Source organism: Ixodes scapularis, unplaced genomic scaffold (assembly GCF_016920785.2).
Source record: "Ixodes scapularis isolate PalLabHiFi unplaced genomic scaffold, ASM1692078v2 PGA_scaffold2__306_contigs__length_199485367, whole genome shotgun sequence".
NCBI classification, from domain to species: domain Eukaryota; kingdom Metazoa; phylum Arthropoda; class Arachnida; order Ixodida; family Ixodidae; genus Ixodes; species Ixodes scapularis.
This window is the reverse complement of record NW_024609857.1, coordinates 60,573,842-60,591,390: the sequence shown is the minus strand read 5'-3', so window position 1 is coordinate 60,591,390 and position 17,549 is coordinate 60,573,842. Positions and strand designations below refer to the sequence as shown.

Genomic DNA, 17,549 nt, shown 5'->3' with positions numbered 1-17,549 from the left:
ATGAGATAATTGTGGCATTTATAGTCATTAAACGAGCTAACTCTTACCTTCGAGGATATGTTCTTTTTTTTTTTTTATGCAGAAAGCCCAATTAGGCTCTACCAAACACCGCCTAAAAGACGAAGTTTGAATTTTATTTTTATAGAGGCATGTTTAAAGGTTTAATGAACCCTTCAATTTTGATCAAACCCAATAATCTCCTCTTCGAGGGTCTCTCAGAAATTGGGAAAGCAGCAAAACACGGGATCCCCATCAGGGAGGGAATAAGCCCGTTTGCTCCTCGTCCGCCCCAGCGCTTCTTAACTTGAAAACGAACAATCTGTCAGGCTTACAATTTGGGGTATCTTTCATCTCATAATTATGACCCCAAAACATTTTTTGGTAAAAATTAAGAAGTACTACACCTTATTACCAAGCCAGATTTTAGACAAAATTACTCAATATAGGAGATTAAGCCAATCTTAAATATTTTGCTCAAAATTTAATAAACGAAAGTTCTACACGTCTGTGCTATTTTCCCGCCAGTTGCACCTCTTCATCGAGCCGGAAATGTTTTTACATTGCCTCCTCGAGCGAATCATGACTGACGCTGACAAGTGCAGCTATTTAATCCATCTCTCGGCAATGTTTTATTACGATGCCTCTAAATGCTGCAATGGACTCTTGAGTCACCACTGGGTGTACGTGCCTGAACCGATCGAAGAAAGTTGGTCATAAAACTTGCGCCATTTTGGAACTTTCTAGTTCATTCGTACACTTGATGGAGCGACAGGCAAGGATCATCATACTGCAACTTTATTTGACGATGCATTTTAAGGGTTTCCACTCCATCGCAACCTTAAAAAAAAAAAAAAAAAAAAACGGATGACAGAACGTTGCTCCTTTTTGGTGCATGCCTCAAGTGGGGCGGCCATTTTACGCGGCAAGCGTTACATCATTTTGGTTATCTGCACTGTGCCTCCCACTGATGAACAATTTTTTTTATAAATAGTAAAAATGCTGGCAACTTATAGGACAATGGCGCCATATTTCGAAAGGTTATTGCATCGTTAAGGTTTTTATTTGACTCACCCTCGTATTTCAAGCTTGTTTAACGAGATACAGGTATCACAGAACCCCTGATAAACGACCCTCTCTATACTACCGATCACTTCCGCCGAAAGCTCCCATCACGCAGCTTTTTTCTCAAAATTAATTGAACGAAAGTGCTACACGGCGGCGCTGAAACTCGGTCCTTCGTTTGTGCGGCGCGGGCAGTGCACGCAGCATATCGCGCTTCGATTAAGCTGGTATAGATATTGTCGGTCGCGTATTTACTTGCGAATTCAATGGCCAGATGTGCGTTCACTGAACACGGTTTATCGGCATGGTTTTCTGTGCCCAGTGTGGCAATTACAATGTCGAATTTGGGCAACAAATTAAAATGACATACGCCTAAGTCCCCACCCCTTTGCAAGTCGCGCGATGCGACTTCGACAAGAGTTGTATTCCATGAATTCTCAGCAGTTACTTATGACCCCCCCCCCCCCCCCCCCGCGCTTTTTTAACATACCTCAAGCTGAGTCGTACACCGTCAGAAATATATTGGCATAACGACGTGAGTCGTTTTGCTAATCAAATTTATTGACAAGACATTAGTAGAGCAAGTAGGGCGTTTATGGGCAAGACGTCAGTAGAGCAAACCCGTTTGCTCGACTGACGTCTAATTTCTGGTCAGCTCTGATAGTAGAGCACTCCACTGGAAATGAAGAGGTCCCTGATTCAATACCAGGACCAGGCGGTTTTTTATTTTTTTTTTCAGTCGCGCATCAGCCATTTAGTTGTGTTTGAAGATTTATGTTTGTCCTTTTTCCCCTTGCTCCCCTTTTACGGGGATTCTTATCGTTATTATTGTACAGCTCCCTTGCACCTTTGCATTAATTGCGTTATAATCATAATCTTAAAAATGACGGCAGTTCACCCTCGTTGGTGTTAGACTGGTGGCAGCTGTTAAAACCCGTTTGCTCTACTAACGTCTAACTCCTGGTTAGCTCACTTGGTGTAGCGCTCCACTGGAAATGGAGAGGCCCCTGGTTCAATACCAGGACCAGGCGGGGTTTTTTTTTTTTCAGTTGCGCACCAGTCACCTATAGCATTGTTTGGAGATTTATGTTTGTCCTCTGTCTTTCTTGTTCCCCTTCTCCCGAGATTATTATTACAAGTTTCAGGCGCACGGACTACAGCGGGAGCAGGCTCTCCCATAGGGATCGCTCAGATGACGCGGTCGTTAGTATAGACCAATACGCGGCTCTGACGTCGCACCCCTGCGGTGGCACTGCTGTCGCCACAGCGCATGCGCAGAAGCTTCACTTCACGCGAATCTGGCTTGTGCGCTCGCGCAGTGCCCACACCTGGTGTGGGCAAACGCGGGCTTGTTTGGAAACAGCGTGTCGGTCTATAGAGAAGGTCGTGGCCTGATCTCGGCGTTTCTTCAAGACTTTCTGGAAACTATAAATATGGAATCTTAAAATTTCAAAAGAAGTTGCCTTTTAATTTGCACCTTGCTAAACACAACTGAAAATTCTAGTAACCCGTGTCATGAAGTGCACGTTACGTCAATTAAGATTTGACGATTACGGAATTATTCATCGTTTAGCGTTCAAAACTTTTATTGTCTTTTGCGATACACGAACGCTCTAAAACAATTGTGCACGAAGAAGCTGTTGGAATTGACCGAGTATCCTCGACAGAGAAAGACGTCTGCCGTACTGTCATCAAAACCAGTAGTGTGACGTAATCTGCCCTCTAAAGCACGGGACACATGAGCGATGAAAACGGGCGCCGCGCGACAGTAGCCATAGCAACCGGCGCTGGAGTCCCTACATTACTTCCGCTGGGCGCCTGGTCGCTCGAATCTGGTCGAGACAGATAATGCCGCGCGGTGCGCCTGTGGTGCACCTATAGTGACGAGCGGCGAGTGCCGCGGGGCACCCAGTTTCACCACTCGTGTGTCCCACGCTAAAATCACCAACTTATATCTCCGTCTGACGGGAGCATGATATGTCATTTACGTCAAGTGACATTCTGTGTAAACCCAAGTTAGGCAGTCCCACAAGGTAACTCAAATGTCATTTGGGTTGTCTGGAATGTATTTATTCTATATGCTACTTGAGTTGCCGTGCGGCACTGACTAAATGGCATTTACACTGAATGCCATTTGGCATGGATGACATTTTAGGTGCCCGTCTGATAGAGGTATTAGGTAGTAGATTAACCTAATGCCCTTCTATGCTGGAAGTCATAAGCATTGTAATCAGCTTTCCTCTTTGCGAACACCCTCACCCTCAAATATTTTTTCCCTTTCCGGTTGACGACGTCATTCTTCAGCGAGCCCAAGTTAATCCGTTAGAATCAGGTGCGTAAAATATAAACATATCCGCTGCACAGGTCTTGCTCAAAATAAAGATAATCCTGGCTTCAAGTTTCATTAGTCCATTTTGTGTTGCAACTTGTCCACCACTTCGGATAAATGTTAATCCATTTACAAAAAGAAGAATGAGAGAAGCACGCAACAAACTATATGTATGGAAATCACCGGACTTCAGTGATGTTCTAAAAATATGTGCAAACAAAAAATTCTTTAGCTGTTCCTCCCCGAATACATATTTCGTGTCCCTCATATATCCACACCCCCCACATGGTCGCAGTATTCAACAAGAGTTGAACAAGTTTGCCTGATTGCTGCTTCATTCAAAACGCCTACCCTGCATTTATTGCTCGCTTCGGAGCCGTGCTTTTTTTTTTTTTTTTTTGCGTGACCATCCGTCTAATTGTCATACGTCCGCACAATAACAGTAGCTACCGAGAAGACGTTCGAATTGTGTTAAATCATCTAAGAACGTGTCCTTTCAAATAAAACTGTCCAGGACACAAGAATCATGCACAAATAAAATCACGTTTATTAAAATATGGAACATAAATTGAAGGCCCGAAGACAGCTGCACGATGATTCATTGATGTTCTGGTCAAGAACGAAAATAAGTTAATAACAGTGATTTTGTGAATCTCTCAAAATAAAACTATAAAAAAGCATGATTTTAGAGGCAATATTCGGAAGTTCTAGGGAAAACGTCATCAGATATACTACAAATAAAAATTTGTCGTCTTGTGGCTCGCAAAAAAACATTCATTCTTATACTTCAGCAGGACTTCGCATTCATTTTCTGCCAATATTCCATCATTATTCAGCAGTCTTCAGCAAAAGGACCCGGACTGGGCCCTATGGAGGCAAAGCCATACACGTGGGGACTCAACACCGCAGGCACTGGCAGGAATTCATGGGCAAGTTCCAGCTGAGCGAAGCCAGCCTTGGCCAGGACGTCCCCAGTTCTCCTGGTGAGGTAGCAGCCGCCGAAGACGACCGACCACAGCGGATCCAGCAGCCGCTGCAGGATGAAGCCCCAGCTCGCCTCGGGGTGTGCCACGTGCTCCAGAAACACGAGCCTGCCTCCCTGGGAGAGGACGCCAAAGATGCTTTCGAACACTGCCTTTGTTGCATATGTTTAGGGACTCTTCATTTGATACAATTTATTGTTACCGAGAATCCCGGTGGATTAGATAATGAAAGTCCGAACACAACTTATGGGGAATTCCTTTGATGGATTTGGAGCGGCATAAAAGCTGACGGGTTAGAGCTCAGCTATTGCTGGGTCATGCTTACAGATAAAACCAGCTGAACGTTTATTTATATTTTGGTGTACTGCCTGTAACCGACCAGGTAAGAACACCTTGTTCTCAAAATGTACTATCGGGTTCAAATGAAATGCGAACAGCGGAGCGCGTGGCCGTAGGTACATGCTGCGCCTCCTGGAGGCCTCTGGAACTGATAAAACTGCAGGTTGGTAAGTGGCGTGCTGCGAGGGTGTGCATCCTACTCCGATGTGTTTGACCCTCGCTCAACTCAACCGAAGCTTCGACATTGGGCCGATGGTGTGCCGGCAGTTCCGTCACAGTCACTCTCGTTGGCTCGACACGAGCAGTGCGAGGAAGCTAGCCGCTTGCAGCTGGAGGAGGCTGGTTGTGCGCGCGTCCGTGGAGCATAATCGCAGCGTCGCGCTCTCTACTAAGATGCGCAGTTTTTAAAAAAAAATTTATGCATCTTTTTATACACACTACTTTGCAGGAGGCATGCGCTCTCGGTCCTCCACGAGGACATCTGCGTGGTTCTGATAACTAATGTCAAGCTCCACAGGTCTTCCGTGCACGAACGAAGTGCTTTAACTACTATTTCGCACTTCTGACACACGGAGTGATCATTTAATGGCCGCGCTGAACGAGACTCTGGCTACCTGGAAAATGTGGAGTATTAATAGGGACTTTTAGCAAACCGTTACCGTGTTCCGCGTACCGCACAACTGGAGCCTTTGAAGCATGCTTTCAAAGGAGCTCTGCAACAATTTCAGTGCTTCGCTTAAATAATTTGGGAGTTGGCGCCTCGACCTGTCTGAAGTAAAGAACAAAAACCGCGTCTGCCTGCGTGTCCTAGTTTTCATTTTAAAAATGGACAAAGAGTGAGGTTTTCGGCGCCTCTCAACTCCTTCACCATCTTCCGAGCCACGTGTGCTGTGACATCAATGGGGGTCGCGCGGGGTTCCGGTGAAGCTCTCTCTCTAGAGCCATTAGTGAGCAGCGAGAACTCATCCGCTCGCGACCGCGTGACCACGTGCTGGCGCAGCGGAAACAATATGGTGAAATGAGGAAAGTCTCATCCGGGTCCGGCCCCCTCCCTCCCCCTCCGGCTTGTGGCGGCTGTTCGCGGTAGCAGATAGAGCTGACGGTCTTGTGGACCTAGGATAGATGGCGCCGCTAAAACTCCGTATAATAAAAGCTTTGTCGGTGATACCAGGTTATTGACGCATTTATATATATGTTATAACGACAAGATTTATAAAAAAGTTACCTTTTATTGAGCAGGTATTTGCACAACTTGCTATCTTTCTACAAGACCCCCATTGACGTCATGCCGCGTGGTTCTGATGGCCGCCGCTCGCGGCTGAAGGTCGGGGAATATTCTAATTTTTGCCTCGCGATTACGCGGCGGAATCGCAACATTTCGAAGGAAGGGGATGTGTTTTCTGTCCTTTGTTAGAAGATAAACTATGCCAAAAGTAGAAGATACCAATTAGTTCAGCGTTAAAAGGTTGGCACAGCGTTTTAAGCGCGCGCCCGGGTGATAACATGCGATTGTTTGGGTGTTAAACCATAGCCGAACCGAAAACAGGAAGAGAGCCGTTATTTTTAGCCGAACCGGAATTGAACCGAACCTAAATCTTCGACGCCATATTGGAGCCGAACCGCAACTGAACCGGAAAAAATATAACGGTAACCGGTTCAAAACGGTTCTCCGTTATTATTTTTCTTTTTTGTTAGCATAAAAAGAAAGAATATATAAGAAACGAAAATTGGCAGCTGCATTCCTATGGATTGATCAAATTCTCATATACAAAATTGCAATGGATGAGAAACTGTGGTGTTTCGCGGCGCTTTTGTATTGGCTCTATCATTAATTTTGGGTCACTGGGTCACGTGACGTCATGTTGTAAACACATGCCGTCACCTAATTTTATGTCAGGTTGCCCCGTGACTCACTGTGTTAAGCCGATCTCACAAGATTTATTACCGTTGTTGACGCCGTGACGTCACACGACATCACGACATGAACAAACGTTACTTGATTAGTTCAATTAGGGAACTTCCCATTGGCGCTGCTTGCACGAGTTGTACCCCCCTCTCCTCCCACAGTTCGCCTCCCGTCGTTGGACGAGCCACCGATTTGAGTATGGATGCTATGGTAACTGCAGTTAATTTTATGGAATGCATGTTTTGATGCACAACGTCTAGATGGTGTTTTACCGTACTCTATGGAATGCACAGTATTGCAACGATAATCTAGATAGCGCTTGTGTGAAACTCACCCCACGCGACAGTTCCACGACTGACCTAATCTGGTAACGTTCCTTCACAGCGCGAGTCACGTGACACCGTGGCGTACTCGGTTGTCATGAGCCCGAGTCGGACGCTCGGGTCCATTACAACCAGCGTCGCCAAATATTTGGGTAATGGCTCGTGATCAATCAGAGTGTAGAATGACCGAACTCTAACGATGTTTGCTCACCTATGCTTTATGCTTTGCAAACCCCAGCACATGACTATGATGAACACTGGCGGTATATAATTAGCGTCAGATCACGTGGCCGCCTGCTCTAATTGCGGAGGGGAAAGCATTTTTCTTTCCGCGTCTGCCTTTGCACGGAGAGGAAAACTAATGGGTATTTTTGCATGTTATAAACGTCAGAAATTAGTTCTTAGTGGCATTTACTGAAAGTACAAAAACTGTTGCACGGCCCATTTTATATGTACACTTCATTGAGGTACTTAAATATGTTTCCGTTGTTGCTGAACTGCCACAGAAAATTGTTCGAGAATAAAATCATTGAAAGGACTAAATGTAACTGACTAATCTGACGTTGCATAGCACTACAAGTTCCAACCCCAGCACATGACTATGATGAACACCGACGGTATATAATTAACGTTGAATCACGTAGCCGCCTCTTTTAATTGCGGTGGCAAAGGTTTTTTTTTCCCCTTAATATTGTCTGCGTCTGTTATTCCACGGAGAGCAAAGCAAATGGGTGTTTTTGCAAGTTATCAACGTCAGGAATTAGTTCTTAGCGGCATTTCCTGAAAGTAGAAATACTGTTGTACGGCCCATTTTACATGTGCACTTCATTTAGGCACCCTTACATGTGTTTTTTGTTGCTTAACTGCCCCAGAAAGTTTTTCCCGAGAATAGAAGTATTGAAAGGACTATATGTGACTTACTACTTCGACGTTACAAATGACTACAAGTGTGTATAGGAGGGGTACCTGAAGAGGAAGATCCTTGTGGCCCCAGAGGGACCGCTCCAAGCCTCACAAAAGTGTCGTCCTCAAGTTCTCCACCAAGCTTCTACCACACCTGTATTTTGTTTTAAATTCACCGTTTCTGGGTGCGAAATAAATGCTATGGAGGATTACTGTTAACAAGTGACACAAATATAATTGTAAACTTAACACTCCCAAACAGAGGGGAAAAAAAAAGTATCTGAAGGAGCAACAAAAAAATAAAATAAAAAAGGGGAAGGCGGAAAGAGTTAAAGGCAGAGGAACCTTTACAGCACATACCGTGTTGTAAAGGTTCCTCCGACCCGCATTTTCGGCAAAGATAAACAAACGGGACTCCGGGAACTACCTTGTTTACAAGAACACTCTCGCCAGAAACCGCATTTTCGTGGCGCCAGACGCTCGCTCCGGTCTTCACGGCGCTGCACCAAGCGAGAATAATTTTCAACTCTCAAATGCATAGCTTGCACCGACTGCGAACCTTCTGCAGCGTGCATTTTTTACCAGCGAATTTGATTTTCTCAGCAAGAACAAGTAGCAATGGCCAAAAGCATATAGTGCATTGACGTCACGTGCAAACCATAGTGATGTTCGCAACACTAAAAAAGTAGGCGTACACATTGTAAATTTGTGCAGTATATATAGCAGTTTCGAGATGTTATGCGTCAGCCTAATAAAATGTTGGGGCGCATGAGTGATCTGATAAAGCACAGAGTCGTAAATTGAGGGTCGAAAACAAGTTCACCTAAAACCGAATATAACATCAGCCTTTAGAGGAAGTAAACTATTTCGCAAAGTTTCGAGTTCGTTCAAGCTGATGCCTAAATGTGAACTATGTTAGGAATATAAGAACCTTCGTATGGCCGTGCCATTTATGTATAACTAGGAATATCATTACATTTCTACGTATTTCTTTTTGTGGCATCGTTTATCGAATTCTTTTGAAGGATACTATTTATTATCTTTGTCTTTCTGGAGATTTCGTGTAGTTGCCTTCAGATCTGTCATGTGTGCAGCAAGTCGTTTTTTACATACCCCGGGACCTGGTGTTTCACACTGCCCAACCGCAAACGAAAAGCACGTTTCCGCAGATCGGCTCAAAAGCTGGCATATTATCGAATATCGTCCTTCCGTGGCGGTTCTAAGCGGTTATGTGAAATTCGCACAGACAAATTCATTGATGATGATGAAAATATATTTGATGGTCTGCAAATATTTTTCGACGATCTTATTGTCGATGAGCGCGTGCATAAAGGATTTGGGACAGCCCTTAAACACATGTTTTTCTTAGATTTTGAAGCTGGTTTAGGGAACTATGCGTTCTTGACACAGGTATAACTTCTAAATGGGAACGCGACAAAACAGCACGGCGTCAAAACAGCATGGCGTCAAAACAGCATGGCGTCAAAACAGCATGGCGTCAAAACAGCATGGCGTCAAAACAGCACGGCGTCAAAACAGCACGGCGTCAAAACAGCACGGCGTCAAAACAGCACGGCGTCAAAACAGCACGGCGTCAAAACAGCACGGCGTCAAAAAAACACGTAAGTAAGTGCGTGCTGGTTTTCGGTGTCGTTATATTTTGCTACCTATAATATAAAACTTTCGCACCCCATGCCAATGGAGTTGAATCCCTTGCCGTTTTCTTGCGATTGATTCTTAATTTTTTGACGCTGGAAATGTCACATTTCATCTTTATTGTTTACATCACAAAAGCTGCATATTTTTCCATGTTTGGCAGATTGCTGATGCTGCCCTCCATTGCCAAATGCAAAAGAAAAAAATAACGTAATAATGTACAGTACTTTTTTTCGCACGAGACACTGCAACCGTTTTATATTTCGTTTAATAGTTTTCTTTTAATCCACATTACAGATACCATGAATATAATAAACATAGTTCATTTGAATATTTTGTTTCAGTTGGAGGTAACGCATGTTAAATTCGCTCCTTTAATAGAGATTAATATCGTTGAAAAAACAGTGAATGCGGAGGCGAGCTGGTGAAAGTTGATCATGATGTAGAATACGAGACTGTGGTAAAAGCTAGGAAACTTGGTTGAAGTAAAGAGACAGGAGAAAAGACGTTCTTTTCCCCTGTCTTTCTTCTTCGACAAAGTTTCACCGCTTTTACCACAGTCTCGGGTATTCTGCATCATGATTCGTATCGTGCTATTTTACTGTCCCGACTTTTTTGAGTTGCTGCTGATCCTCGACACCCGGAGACGCAACACCTCGATAATACGCGATTGTGAATTCTTCGTGCAACACGAGCGACAGCCCCTCATCGAAACGCTTCTGGGCTGTCGCTTTTCTTACTCCGCGTAAGATATACGTAAAACGAGAGCGCATGTCAAATAAACCGTTCTTAGATTTTCCTCTGATTTCGTCCATTGGGATTTCAATATTGCTTTAAGTTGCGATCGGTGAATAGGGCCCCGCGTTTGTATGGTTATAAACAGGGTTCTCTGTTTTCAATATATACCGATAATCACCGAAAAATAACGCCCGAATAGTTTTTCGTTAAATTGGTAGAAACCGAAAAACACCGAATTGAAGCTTGCTTTGATGAAGAAAAATCGCAGTTTCATGACAGTATAAATAACTTTTTTTTTATCTCCCACCCAAGCACCGACCGCACTGAACCGTCCGCGACGCTGCTTGTTTCTTCATAAATTGCTTCTATATGCTTTATTTAGTAATTAATAACGCACACGTCGTGTTTTCTAGAGCGCGCCAGGTATACGTTTGCTCTTACCACATGAGCCCAATAAACCCCAATTTGTGAGCTTATGGGGGTTGATATGGTAAAACACCGATTTGTGGGTCAATGTCTGTTAGTGATATCACAAATAGACACTGAAAAACACCGAATTCGGACAAAAATTAACATAAAAAATCACCGAATGTGAATACAATTAACTAGTTATAAACTAGTTATAACCTTAGTTATAAACTAACATCAACGAATTAACGATCAATCCCAAGAAAACGACAAGGGATTGAACTCCATTGGCAAGGTGTGGGAAGGTTTTACATATAGTTAACAAAATACAACACCGAAAACCAGCAGGAACTTACGTGCTGTTTTGACGCTGTGCTGTTTTTACGCGTGCTGTTTTTACGCCGTGCTGTTTTTACGCCGTGCTATACTGATGCCGTGCTATACTGATGCCGTGCTATACTGATGCCGTGCTATACTGATGCCGTGCTATACTGATGCCGTGCTATACTGATGCCGTGCTATACTGATGCCGTGCTATACTGATGCCGTGCTATACTGATGCCCTGCTATACTGATGCCGTGCTATACTGATGCCGTGCTATACTGACGCGTGCTATACTGACGCGTGCTATATTGACGCGTGCTATACTGACGCGTGCTATACTGACGCGTGCTATACTGACGCGTGCTATACTGACGCGTGCTATACTGACGCGTGCTATACTGACGCGTGCTGTACTGACGCGTGCTGTACTGACGCGTGCCATACTGACGCGTGCCATACTGACGCGTGCCGTACTGACGCGTGCCGTACTGACGCGTGCCGTACTGACGCGTGCCATACTGACGCGTGCCGTATTGACGCGTGCCGTATTGACGCATGCCGTATTGACGCGTGCTGTATTGACGCGTGCTGTATTGACGCGTGCTGTATTGACGCGTGCTGTATTGACGCGTGCTGTATTGACGCGTGCTATATTGACGCGTGCTATACTGACGCGTGCTATACTGACGCGTGCTATACTGACGCGTGCTATACTGACGCGTGCTATACTGACGCGTGCTATACTGACGCGTGCTATACTGACGCGTGCTGTACTGACGCGTGCTGTACTGACGCGTGCTGTACTGACGCGTGCTATAACGACGCGTGCTATAACGACGCGTGCTATAACGACGCTTACTATACTGACGCGTGCTATACTGACGCGTGCTATGCTGACGCGTGCTATGTTGACGCGTGCTATACTGACGCGTGCTATACTGACGCGTGCTATACAGACGCGTGCTATACTGACGCGTGCTATACTGACGCGTGCTATACTGACGCGTGCTATACTGACGCATGCTTTTTTGTCGCGTGCTGTTTTGTCGCGTGCTGTTTTGCGCGTGCTGTTCTTTCATGGTGCCCTTCTAAATATCTAGAAGTCTGTTATTGCCTCTTTTGCGCTATGAACAGCAATTTCATTTGTCTGTGGACTGGACAAAAACAAGGTACACAGGGGCGCGTGGCAGAACTATGACGATTACGTACGCAGACCGTCAGAAAGTGACCAGTTAAGTAGCTGCCATATCGAATAGAGCGTGGAGTGCTCATTTGTTTTATTTAACACAAGGGTGATCGGTGGCCCAGTGGACTAACGCAGACCAGTTCGGAGCACGTGGAGCGAAAGCTGGCGCTGAAGAACCCAGGGATCATGGGTTCGATCCCCACCCCTGCCGGTTTCGATCTGGATGACCATCATACCGGCATGCTCTCGTGTACTGGGGACCTAACCGGGACACCTGGCGAAGGGGTCGGCGGCTATGGTCGGCCGGCGCCAAGGTCAAGTACGGTGTTGGCCAATGACGGCCGCCACATTTCTCGCCGACCTTTCCGCCGAGTGGCGAAAAGGGGGGAGTGGGTTAGGGCGCCTGCGCGGTGCACGTTTAAGACTGTGGGCTAGCGGTTGTACTCCACTGGCTAAATTTCTCATCTACAGCTGGGAGACAAGTCGCCCATTGGTGCTGACTAACTTCCGTCCGTATAAACATACACAAAACAAAATAGCGTTTTCTTGATAAGAAAAAAAGCCATAAATTAGCAAGGGTGATGCTTATTTGCAAATTGAATTGACCGGCATCTTGTCATAAACCTCAGCAGTCACGCTATGCCAGTTTATCCTGCATAAGAAAATGTTCACTAAGGTACCCACTATTTTAGACCAGATTCAATCTGAGTGCGTGTAGATTTGTGTGAACAATCTTTATCATTCTTTTCTGGGTGATTTTTTGCCTGCATCACGGTGCTGAGTGTAGTAAACAATGTCGGTTAGGAAAACAAGCGTTGATTTTCGCTCAGAGTTTCTATAAAACATAGACTGATGGGGCTTGTCATTAAACTTCCGTGACATTTTGAAAATATTATTGCTTTTAGCTCAGTTGCGTCATTCTTATGTATATTGTAAAACGTATTTCGTAAACCATACTTCACGATATACATATATGGCGACGAGGTGCGGAGTCAACGATTTTATGCACCACATTTTCAACGGCGCAGCCACGATTCAACTTCTAATACTGTGACGCAAAGTGGTACTAATCACGGATATTTTAGGCGACCTACCACACTTCGTGACAACCTTTCGATACAGGTAAAATATATGCGACTGAGGTAAACAAAGGTATGTTGAGTCGTATAAACAGGACGTTTTGTATGAAAATAAATGACGCAATTTCTTACTTTCGGTGCCAGGAAATGAAATTGAATTGTACGAAAAACGATAAAAAAATAAAATAACTTTTTAGTTACTTGTCTCACGGCGGAAATAGCGCCCATTGCCAAAACAACGCGGAAAATATATTCTCAATCTAACGGTTCTAACTGATTCTATCCGGTGCGAATCGGTTTGAACCATTATTGTTGCTCCCCGTGATTGAACCGAAAGCCGTGAACCTGAACCCCGAACCGATGCGAACCGATGCGATAAAAAAAGTTTCGTTCGACACCTTGACCTCACCTAACTATATCCTGATCCTACGGCCTTTTCTTTTTCCGGTAGGCTATTTAGTATCGTGAAATTAAAAATAGATATTGTGAAATCTGCTAGTGAAAAGGATGACACAACCAACATTCAAATGTGCCCGCTCTCTTCAGTGCCGCGACGTCACTGGAAGGCAGGCTTGCAGGTCGAGCGGGCAGTCTAAAAATAGACTATGCGGATCATTTGTTTCGTGCTGTTGCACGGGTGCTAGAGCCAGCTTCCAATGCATTCATTTGACACCATGAAATTGTTTGTAATCAGTTGGAAATAAAGTTTACAGTTCAAAGAGGGAACCCCTACCTTCCGCTGACGTCATTTTTTCAATGTTGCCAGAATAATTTTTTTTTTTGTTGAAGAACTCGGTGAGGAGCAAAGTTGTAAATTCAATAATTTTGCGAACGAAAAATATTTTGGTTCGATATTTGGGTGGCTATTTCAGCGATGTTTGCTGGTATGCTTACCCAGTTTTTAGGCAAATTGGGAATTGTGAAGAAAGCGCCGGAAAACGCCTTTTAAAATCATGTTTCAAAGGCTCCGGTAGTGTGGTACGTGGAAACCGGTAACGGCTTGCTAAAAGTGCCCAATGGTAAAGGTACTGCATTTCGTTAAAATGTTTGGTGAATGCAAAAGCTGGTTGATCCGGATTTTCCAAATCAAATTTGGAGGATTTACGTGCCAAACGACGGGCATCTGGCACGCCCCAGCGGAGGACTAAGGATTAATTTGGACCATTTGGGGATCTTTTGACCCGCAGCCGAAAGCTCGATTACCCGGCGCCTTCTCAGCAATAAGCCTCCGTCAGATTGCGGGCACCTCGGCCGGGATTCGAACGCACCACCTGGGGATACGTAGGCCGGCGCTCTCGCCTCGGAGCCAATCCCAGCGTCATACACGAGACACAAAAGAGCTAGGAACACGGGGCGAGCGCTGGAAGCTAATATATAAAAGTATGCAGAGTAATTTACTTCACTTAGGCGACAGCAGCCGTCCTGGGTCTCCGCTTGGTTCTCTGTCTCGAATGTACAACCCCTGCTATACTGTTCACAGAAAAAAAAAAAAAAAAAGTAAATTACAACACGCATTAAAAATAGCGCCATGGGGTGAGCCTCCTTGAAACTGACGCGCGCCGGCCAATGAGAGCCCATCCATAACATTTTTGCTTCTCTTAGAAAGGAGAATTTATTTGCCGTCTAGCGCGGCTTTTTGCGCGACTTCTAAGCTGAGAGCCATCAGATCGCGGCTTCAGTTCACTCCATTGGGAGAAGAGAATTTAGCTGCCGTTTTTCGCGGCTTCAAAGCTGATGACGTCGGCTCGCTCCAAGACACAGTCGATGCTTTTGCATTAAAAAAAAAAAAACAGAAGAAACGGCGCCAGCTAGAAAAGAGCATGACGCTGCGGTCATGCTACACGGACGCGCGCGCAAGCAGCTTGCGCCTGTTGCGAGCAGCAAGCTCTCTTTATTTTTTATTTTATTCTTTATTCATGAAAAACCCGCAGCGCCTATACAGGCATTATTGCAGGGGGGCACAATGCATTAAAAAAGAGATCCACAGTCTCGCGGCACACCATTTCCGCCGGCAATGAATTCCATTCCGCAATGGTTCGTGCAAAAAAAGGGTGTTTCATAGTGTTTGTTCTGGAGAAGTACGGCTGAACCTTATAACAATGGTCTGTGCGAGCAAAACTGCAAGATGGGGAATGCAGAAACTTTGCAGCACAAATTCCTGTTTGGTTGTGATAAATCGAGTAAAACAATATGAGACGCAGCCTTTTACAACGTTCATTTAAATGCACCCATCCCAGTTCCTTTTTCATTTCAGTTGTGCTACTGAAACGATCGTATCTTCCCAAGACAAACCGAGCAGCAACAGATTGCATACCAAAGCTGTGTGTTGGGCTAGTTGGTATTGGTCTTGGGTTGCCAAAGGCATGGTAGCGCTTTTTTGGACGAGGACAAAAGAAAGAAAGACAAGACAGACACGAGCGCTGCTCGTGTCTGTCTTGTCTTTCTTTCTTTTGTCCTCGTCCAAAAAAGCGCTACCATGCCTTTGGCAACCCAAGATTGCATACATTCTATAGTACTGATACGAACCTGGTAATACGGATCCCACGTATGACGAGCATACTCTAATATCGGTCTAACATACGCTTTATACGCTGCCTCCTTAAGCTCTTTGCTTACATGTTTAAGGTTGCTCGCGTGACTCGTGCCGAGCCAACGAAAGTGACTGTGATGGAACTTCTAGCGCACATAGGGCGCAGCGTCGAAGCTTGGGTTGTGGTAGGACGCACACTCTCACAGCGCCCTTCTCTCCACCCTGCAGTTTTATCAGTTTCCAGAGGCCTCCAGGAGGCGCAGCATGCGTCGACGGCCACTCGCTCCGCTGTTCGTTTTTCATTTCAACCCGATAGTACGATACTACTATCATTGACGTTATAATTTTATGTTTATTTCGAGAATTGATGAATGACATTGTAAGTACGAAAAACCACTGGGTCAGCCATATTTTCCGCAATGTGCATTTCATTTTTACTTCGAGACCACTGAATTGGGATGAGGAAAAGGTGAGTCGATTAAACTTTCACGCAGATAGGTTGTTTCTAAAAACCTACCTCGAAACGCAACTACAATTTTAATGTGGATGTACATAAAACGTGGTGATGAAACGAAGGTTTCATTACCGGAAGTCTAAACAGCCGGTCTATCGAGAAAGGCATCCGAGTAATAAGGAACAAATATAATATATACGGTACCTTTACCAGCACCCTCTTGCATTCGGCAAGCGTCCTTTGCACGTCAGTCACGGTGCAAAGCAGATATGTGACGAGCACGACGTCGACGGAATTGTCTGGAACGTCTGGCATGTCCTCGGCCCAGCCTCGAATCCAGCGCTCCAGCTTCACCTTGGGGTTCTTCCCGAGGTTGGACAGGAAGTCCTCGTCGAACTCGCGACTCGGTTCCACATTCGTGTACCGCACTTTCCGCGTTATGTGCTCAAAGTTTGCGCCATAGCCAGTGCCAATCTCCAGGACTCTGATGGCGCCCTCCTCCTTCAGATCGTCGTCGTGGGACTGGAGGTCGTTCAGCTGGGAGACCACTCGCCGACGAATCCCGTCGAGTTGGTCTCGGGACAAGTGGAGGAGCGCGGGAAAGACCAGGTGCGCACATGCCTGGCGAAACTTCCTGCTCAGCTTCAGCGGTACAAGGAACAAAAGTCCGAACGTCAGGAACCCGTACAGGAAACAGTACGCTGACAAGTTGACGAGTCGGTCCATGGCTCCACCTGCGACAGCTGTTTGTGGGAAGACGGCCGGTAGCAAACTCTGTTTTTGGGCTGCGTGTTGCCTTAAATTCGCGGCGAATAACTTATCTCTCGCTCGTCACCCACCACTCATGAGCTGCTGGTTACATCGACTGATGCTACGTGATGACCGTGTAATTCAACTGACTGACTCACGCACAGAAAAAAAAAAAAGAAAAAAACATCGCAGGATAAAGGCGCATTTAGCGTGCGTCACTGGCATATCCGGTGTTAACGCTCCCCGGCAGCAATGTCCTTCCAAAACAATAAAAATTCAAAAAAAATAAAAAAAAAACGATACGCAAAATTTTGCGTATCTTACTTTTGCGTAGCGTATTTTGCGTAGCGTACCAAAATTTGGCGTAGCGTATTTTGCAAAATCACTGCCCAAGAGCGGGGAGCGAAAACGCACAAAGACGCCTAGTGCCATGACGATGCACTTTTCTTGCTTGATTCGGTCTCGGTCCATCGCGTCGTAGAGTCGGCTGCTGTCAGACTGAACTCCGCCGATTTTTTTAGCTACCTAATCCAAGGGCATCATCGGAATGCGGATGGTTTATTCCTGATTCCGAAATG

At 45.3% G+C, this 17,549-nt stretch overlaps 1 protein-coding gene across 1 annotated transcript; it reads right to left on the bottom strand.

Annotated features, from left to right (window-relative positions):
• Nucleotides 1-3,915: 3,915 nt before the first annotated feature.
• Nucleotides 3,916-16,947, bottom strand: LOC8038661 (methyltransferase-like protein 7A). The gene is made up of 2 exons (XM_029968207.4): nt 16,426-16,947; nt 3,916-4,490 (listed from the first exon to the last, which is right to left on the bottom strand). Exons 1-2 carry the CDS (start codon nt 16,945-16,947, stop codon nt 4,224-4,226), a joined length of 789 nt encoding a protein of 262 aa, XP_029824067.3. The 3' UTR covers nt 3,916-4,223.
• Between the last annotated feature and the right edge of the window lie 602 nt (nt 16,948-17,549).

Excerpts from the sequence above, each read along its gene's own strand:
- LOC8038661 (XM_029968207.4), bottom strand. The coding sequence starts at position 16,947 with ATGGACCGACTCGTCAACTTGTCAGCGTACTGTTTCCTGTACGGGTTC. Across the intron at positions 4,491-16,425 it reads GCAAGAGGGTGCTGGTAAAG|GGAGGCAGGCTCGTGTTTCT; the intron begins GTACCGTATATA and ends GTCCTCTCCCAG.